Source organism: Apium graveolens, unplaced genomic scaffold (assembly GCF_009905375.1).
Source record: "Apium graveolens cultivar Ventura unplaced genomic scaffold, ASM990537v1 ctg5283, whole genome shotgun sequence".
Classification (NCBI taxonomy): Eukaryota; Viridiplantae; Streptophyta; class Magnoliopsida; order Apiales; family Apiaceae; genus Apium; species Apium graveolens.
Genome location: NW_027418911.1, coordinates 18,924 through 27,122, shown reverse-complemented (window position 1 = coordinate 27,122; position 8,199 = coordinate 18,924). Strand labels below are relative to the sequence as shown.

At 31.0% G+C, this 8,199-nt stretch overlaps 2 protein-coding genes across 2 annotated transcripts; one reads left to right on the top strand and one right to left on the bottom strand.

The window, feature by feature from the left end:
- Positions 1 to 739: 739 nt before the first annotated feature.
- LOC141702569 (protein FAR1-RELATED SEQUENCE 5-like) lies at positions 740 to 5,257 on the bottom strand. Its single transcript, XM_074506231.1, has 6 exons — positions 5,236 to 5,257; positions 1,988 to 2,431; positions 1,547 to 1,859; positions 1,397 to 1,472; positions 1,198 to 1,308; positions 740 to 931 (listed from the first exon to the last, which is right to left on the bottom strand). The coding sequence occupies exons 1-6, from the start codon at positions 5,255 to 5,257 to the stop codon at positions 740 to 742; spliced, it is 1,158 nt and encodes a 385-aa protein (XP_074362332.1).
- Positions 5,258 to 5,298: 41 nt separating this feature from the next.
- On the top strand, positions 5,299 to 6,753 carry LOC141702568 (two-component response regulator ARR12-like). The gene is made up of 4 exons (XM_074506230.1): positions 5,299 to 5,443; positions 5,733 to 5,881; positions 6,082 to 6,526; positions 6,623 to 6,753. Exons 1-4 carry the CDS (start codon positions 5,299 to 5,301, stop codon positions 6,751 to 6,753), a joined length of 870 nt encoding a protein of 289 aa, XP_074362331.1.
- The last annotated feature ends 1,446 nt before the right edge of the window (positions 6,754 to 8,199 follow it).

Genomic DNA, 8,199 nt, shown 5'->3' with positions numbered 1-8,199 from the left:
ACTGTCCAATGAACATGATCCAGCTTATCTAAATCTGTACCAGCTTTGTTAACCACTTTACAGAATTCAAACCTGATATGACTAACTTTGACTGCAACCTTTTGTATTTTAAGATGATCTTCGGAAATAACAAAAGACACTGAAGAACTGCCACTTTCAGCAATTTTCATCCAACGATTGAAAACCATATTTTTGGGGAATTTAACTAATCCAATTTGTTTTAAACCACAGAAATACCACACATAAAAAACTTATTGCATGAACACACATCATGATCATAGCTGACACTCACCTGCAAAATTTAATCAAATGTAATAATCACCAACACAGAGTATACTATGTAATTAATGAAATATCATACAATTACCTTAAAGATTTTATCTTTCACTTTAACATCTCTGATTTCCAAACAAGTAATGCCGTCAATTTCTTCACTCATTTTCTTGATTTGCATATTCAAACAAGAAGAAATAATCTCCTCTTGAAGTTTATAAAAAATAGCTCTTGTAAACAAATCAGTAGCATCATCTTCAATGAACCACACTGAAACAGTAATTGGCAGGCTTGAATTGGACTCATGGTTTAATCTACGAGTTTCATTCCGCCGCTTATCCATAGCATTTTCAAACCGAAACCAGAATTCATATAAAGTACTCCCTTATCTATAAAACTGACTAAAGAAAAAATTCTCACTTTTAGACCGCGAGGTAGTTCTCATTTACCCAAACACAGGTTCACCTCAAAAATACGGAGGAATCCAAGACTTTCTAAGCGAATACATTTTTCCTAACCACTTGTTCCATTCAAGTTTAAACTCTTTCATAACTGATAACCACCCTGATTCAAACTCATCAGGCTCAATAGTTGAAGACCAGATAAATTTCTTCATCTTCTCCATAAAGTCAGTTTCCTTACACAATCGATTGCCAAGCTGACAAATAAATTACAGCAAATACAAAAATCAAACAATGAAATCACTTCAACAACTTAAAAACGATAAATAAAAGAAGCCAAAAAGCCAAACAAAGAAAATCAATATTACCAACAAATAATATTATAGAAGCGAAATCAGTGATCATTTTCAAAGAAGATGGTATTGGTTAAAAAATATAAATCAATCTAACAAAAACAGTAACAACCAAATGCAATAAATCACCAAAATAAAAAAATAAATTTAAAAATTATCATCTAACATACCTTAAGAGGGGATTTCTGGATTATATGCCACATGCATAAACGATGCTTAGTGGCAGGATATTCATTGGTTGCTTTAAAAACTTCAGGAACAGCAGCTTTCATTGCATGACACTGGTCAGAACCATAAGAATATGATTATGCTTTATTGCTTCAAAAAATGCTGAAACGCCCATGTATAATGACTATTATCCTTCTTAACAAGAAGACATGCAGCAAATGTGACACATAGATCATGTTTATCCACACCGGTAAAAGGAGCAAAGATCATGTTATACCTGTTAAAATAAACACAAAATGGTCAAAAAGAATCATACAATTAAAAAAAAACCTAAAATGGTAGAAAATATACCGATTTGTATTAAATATAGCATCAAAGGATACAACATCTCCATTTAATTCATAATTTCTTCTAGCAGTAGCATCAGCCCAAAATAGATTCGTTAAATGACCCTCACAATAAATATCATATGCATAATAAAATGATTCACATGTCTCATGTAAAACTTTAAACTTTTCCAGCAATATCTGTGCATCAGCCTCACCAACATAACACCTTAAATCTCTATTAAAATTCTGAAAATCATGTACCGAAGCACCAATATTGCCATAACCACCAACATGTTCCTTCATCAAAGTAAAAGATTTACTAGTACCAATATTCACTTTAGCAGTATCAACAACATGTTAGCGCATACGATTAGTCATTTCTCTATTTGCTTTCAAAAATTGAAGACCATCTTCAGAAGCTAACGGATGATTGTGTTTTTCCTCAAACACAGCAATAACATACTTGTCGGACCAATACGTTTGAAAACACATATTGCTTTACATCCGCACCTCCCTGAAACAGTCCTCCTACGCTTAACAATTTTACTAGAACTTTGATCTAAATTTCTAGGCAGATCATTAAAACCAACTCTCCCACAAATAATATATTTTCTCAAAATTATTTCATCCCTATCATCTTTCATTTCAATATTCAACCTCACATTAAATCTAGACAACCTCCCATATTCCTTGTAAAATTCAATACCTTTTTCCAAACTATCAAAACTCTGATTAACCTCTGGTTTAGAAATATCACCACTATACTTTGGAATGTAATACTTATGACCACCATGTGTAATATTAAAACGCGAAATAGAAATCTCACTTTCAGATAAACTGTTACCGCCATTAGATACATAATCACCTACTAAACAGCTAATATGAGACGAATCACCGCAACTGGAACCTAAAAACATATAAAAAATTCAGTCATAACAAACTAAAATATATTAATATAGCATAATTAACCAACAATCACTAACAATACACTTGTTTACAATTACAAATAAAAAAGCAACATCAATGATAACAAATGTACCACATGTAAAATTAATTAATAACTACATTATCACTAATCGTAGTCAAATAATCAGTTAAGGCTTAAGACATAAGCAAATGACATTGATTCACATAAAATTATAATCACTAAAAAATACCAATAATAACTTACAAATTCAATATACATAAGAAATAAAACTACAAACGCACTACAATCAAAGTTAGCTCACAACACATAATCACTAATAATAGTCGAATAATCAGTGAAAGTAACTATTAAATTTTACATTTAAACTACTAAATCAACTGAAAGGTATGAAACACATAAAAAGAGTTTAAAACGCAAGTAATTACCTTAATTCATAGAAATTTTCAACAAATCTGAAGTAATCGTGCTTTAGAATATCTACGAAATCAATCGATTACAAAAAATGAAAAGAAACAAGATATGAACTTAGTGAGCTCAGTGATAATCACGAAAAAGAAAAATTGAAGAAAGATAGAGAATGTACGGGATGCGGAAATTGATAGAGAAAACTTAGAGAGAGAAATAGTATAGAGAGAAAGAATAGAAATAAATGGTGACCTTGAAATTAATTAGACCATATAAATGTCTTCAAGGTTTTGAATTAATAACAAAATAAACGGATCGGATGAATCTTTGGGAAAAAAATAAATGGCTGTGATTTCATTCTACTTATATAATAAAATTATTTTCATTTCAACAATTGCTTATATACATACATATATATATATATATATATATTGCTCAAATAAGAACTTCTTAAAATGAGAATTATGAGAACTTGTAATCTTCGTAGCTAAAGTTTGTAATTTTATAAAATTTAAAATTTTTACTTTGCACAAAATCATCAATTTTCGAATTCAAAATTTTACCTTTTTAAAAGTCAGCAATTTTAATTACGAAAATTCTTACGGTTTTCAGTTTCAGAAGTTCTCTTTAGAGCACTATCATATATATATATATATATATATATGTGTGTGTGTGTGTGAACCTCAAATAAATTGTAATCCATAAAATAATAACCTCACTAAAATACTATTTTATGGAGTCCCAACATAATCAACACAATATATTTTTACATCTAATGAAGTAATACACTAGCTAAAATATTATATTTTCTCTAGTTTATAATCACTGCTTATACCTATATCAATCACTAGTTTGTAATTTTTATTCTAAAATTGGTTTGTATTAGAAAATTGTCGTGTATATATATATATATATACTGTGGTGTGAATTTCAGTTCTCTTTTTTTTATTTCCTTTAATATATTTTGAAGAGATTTGAACCTGAGCAACATTTTAAACCTTTTCTTGTCAAGGAACTAGAAATGCTTATAACCTTTTTTTGCTAATTGTTTTGGACTAATTAACGTAAATCGTATTTTTTTGTGGATCCTCGAACCAAATATTCTTTGAAATTTTTAGTCAACCAAAAGCGGACAGAACTTCGATTCAGCTAATCCATACATATCACACTTATATATTCAATCTAATATTTATTTTAGTATTTTTAAGAAGATATTGTTTGAACATCTTTTTATAATTTTTTTTTAATAAAAAGGTATTGCTAAAAAGGTATTGCTCATCTATTAAATGCCATAATGAATTTGAGATTATTCTATAAGAAAAATGAAGGTGCTCTTGTCTTTATATTTAACCCTCCACCTGTTTATATCGAAAACTCAACTATTGAAAATTTAGCTTTATCCAAATTTCATTTCACGAAATCAATAGGAAAAAGATTTCATATGAAAAAAGAATTATCAATAAAAAATTTCTTGAATAAAAAAATCAAAATTTATTTTAAACCCCGATTTATTACACTAAACGAATTTTTCTAACCTTTCACTTTCCATTTACAATAACTACAATTTTTTGTTAAGAGTACAACCTTGAGCATAACCACTGGCGTAGCTAGAAATTCGAGCCACAAGTTCAAAAATTTTGTAAAGACCAAGATGAATGTAGAAAATAATTTAGAAATATTAACAAAATATTTATAATGAACAGATTCTACCATAATGCACAATGGTATGGGGTCAAATCACAATTTATTACTGTAAATCTATATTTTTAAAGGAGTCAAGGTAAAACTTATTTATTATAACTTTTTTCCTAATTAAATTCGAACATTCAAAATTTCTGTTTTTCAAATTTCAGTGGGGTCTGTTGCCACACACCCAATACGCCGGAGGATAACAAGTAACAATTTCGCCCAAATTTTACCAATTAAGCTGAGCCCATACTTCACCGCGATTAGGTTGAGTATGCGAATGCTATGTTTTTACTTTATTAATTTTGTGTATATTTTCTACTTTTATAGTCATGAATTTCTGTACCAGCAGAACATGTGAATTTTGTCTATGTTAGTCAATTTTAAAATCATAAAAACGATAAACTTTAACTTACGTGTATCGTTTTCTAAAATTCTTATCCAATTTCAAATAATGATAAAATTCTATTTTTATTATAATGCGAGTTCGAACGCAATAATATTTTACTTTATTGAGAAATTATGACGTACTCCTTAACTTTTTAAGAAAGATATTATATAAAAAAAGTCAATTTAATTATAATTTATCACAATGTTGGTCATGTACTAAATGCCCCTAGCTAGATCCCCTACGTTGTATATATTTAGGCACATTGGATAAATTACACCTACATCTGTATATTAGCCCATACACTCTCGAAATTTTGGTCCCATCACTATTGCATATACATTTCAATTCATTTCGACTGTGAGATATGGAGATTTCTAAGTTAAATAATCAAAACAATGGTTCTAACAATGGAAGTACTAGGGAAAAAATGGTGACCATTTTGGTGGTGGACGATGATAGAACCTGCTTATCTCTTATTGCTAGTTTGCTAAAGGGATGCGCCTATCGAGGTGTGTATATAAACTCTATTCATTTCTTGTTTATAAAATCTGCTAATAATTCATATTTTAATTGTACGAGTTAAAAATAAGAGGAAATTATAAAAAAATTTCAGAAGATTTGGTTCATTTTGACTGATTTTTAAATTACCATCTCAAATCTTTTGATATGGCATACTGATCTTTCTAGAATATAGTATCAGATGCAGTCATGGACTTTTTCTAAGATCTTTAGATTTTAAATGAGCTCGTTACTTAACAGATTTTACGTCTAATATTTTCTTGTTTTGTTTTCTCATAGTATTGACTGCCAAGGATCCTCTGGATGCTTTGCGCATCCTACGGACTGGAGTCATTAAGTTTGATCTGGTGGTATCTGATGTCCACATGCCAGGCATGGATGGGTTTGAACTACAAAGATGGATTCATCAAGATTTTCAATTACCGGTTGTATGTGAGTGTTACTATAACTGAATTTAAATTTCATTAATATATAAACGCACTTTATGAAAAATAGTTTTATCTAGTGCTATGTTAGGTATTTTTTTATTACCGCAATTTTTTTGAACTGCATAATAAATTTTTTGTGCAATAGTAAACGATATTAAGAAGGCGGTTCAATCTTTTGGATTTTTTTTCCTCAATTTTAGTTGTACAGTTCCGTCAATGATCTTCACCAACAGACTAATCAAACTCTTGAAATTTTATTGTTAGTGATGTCAGGTGACAGAGAAGCTAGTAATCTATGCGAGGGAAGTCAGAGTGGAGCTTCCCTTTTCGTAGTTAAGCCCATTACTACAGAAGACATGAAATCAATATGGGATTTTGTGAACCAATGGAAAAAGAATCTAGCTAAAGGGAAAAACTTAGTATCTGATGATAGTTCTGCTAAGGACAATGAAGATGACACTGGTAATAAGTTATATGAAAAGAAATCGAAGCGAAAGCTTCAGATAACTGATAATGAAGATCATAATCATGGCAAAAACAGAGTTCTGAAAGACAAAGCTTTTCTAACAAAAAAGAACAAGCTTAATTGGACACCTTTTCTCCATGACAAGTTTGTAAGAGCTGTGCAGCATCTAGGGCCTCAAGGTAAGATGGTACATTTTAACAAGTCTTTCACTACAGTTTAATGATGTTGATTATGTCTCACATACTTGAATTGTCCGCGATGAATTTTTGTTGTAGGATCTATTCCGAGGAACATTGTTACCGTAATGAATGTGCCTCGACTGAGGAGGGAACAAGTAGCCAGTCACTTGCAAGTTAGTTCCTCCCCCCTCTTTTCTCCTTTTCTTCTGTGTGACGAGAATTTCTAATTCTGCTGTTCTAATGTCTTCTTTATTCTAATATTCGCAGAAGTACCGAATCGACCAAGAGAAACAGTCTGAAGCAGAACAAAATCCAGACTTGTTTAAAACACTCCAAAATGGGAAAAGGTGGTCCTCATCGTTTCTCAGCCATAAGGCACTACCTGGTTACGGACAAACTAAGCTACCAACCAATCCAGGTAATTAAATATTAGACACCATTCTGTCAGGCATTTGTTAACATGAATGAGCTTGGGTGGAAACTGTTTGATTTGTCATTCTACAGGTTTTCGCCCAAGTGGCCTAACAAACGGTACATATCCAAGTCTGATGTACCAACCACAAACACCAGAATTTTCCAGCACTGACAAGATTTGCAGTGGATTTAATTATGTCCAAACCTTGGCTACGATTCCCATGAATCAAAATGGCTTTTCTAAACAAATGCAGCCACCAAACTGCTATACTGGCAGTGGACAAGAAGTTTGCAATACATTTATTTCACAGAGAAATTTGACATCTTCTACATTGGATAATGTTCTCCCTGAGCAGCAATATGAACCTGCTGATCATAGTAACCTTTTCCTTGATGGAAGTACCTATCAATCAACTGATAAGGTTTAGTAAATTAACATAAATTTACGTTCTACTCTCTCTGATATACCACATAGTTTTTACAACTATTCAAACAAGTGTTTTAACATGTAGGTCATAAGTCAAGACTGCTATGTCGGAAACAAAGACATGGCATATGCTGAAAAGGTGCCCACAAACCTTATTGAGGTATATACTTAATGTATGGTAAATTATTTAGATATCGATATATTGCTGCGTGATTATATATATATTTCTCCTTTACGTGTCATCGCTTGTAGAACAACAATCAAGACCACTACTTGGGAAACAATGTTAATTTTGGAGATGCTTTTTTGGTAAACAATGACATGCCAAATGCTGACAAGGCACACATAAACTTTGATGAGGTACATACTTAATATATGTAAAATTATTTAGATATCGATATATAACTGCTTAATTGATTATCTTCAACTTTTTCCTCTACGTGTTATCACATGTAGAACCAAAATCAAGACTGCTATGTCAGAAACAATTTTGATTTTGGAGATGCCTTTCTGGGAAATAAAGACATGCCAAATGCTAACAAGGTGCACACAAACCTTGATGAGGTATATACTTAACATATGTAAATTTATTTATATATTGATATTGCAGAAAGGGTACTTAACGAACTAATTGTTCTTCTTTTGCAACTATATCTACTTCATCTTCCTATATCTACAGGGTACTGCATAATTAAGTACCATGTGTTAAAAATGAACATGAGTCTCTTATGCTCATCAACTTCAATGCTTAACTCATACTGTACATGTCACATATTATAGAAGCATGACAATGGATGCATTGCGAACTCAGCAGACAATACTGAGACTTCCA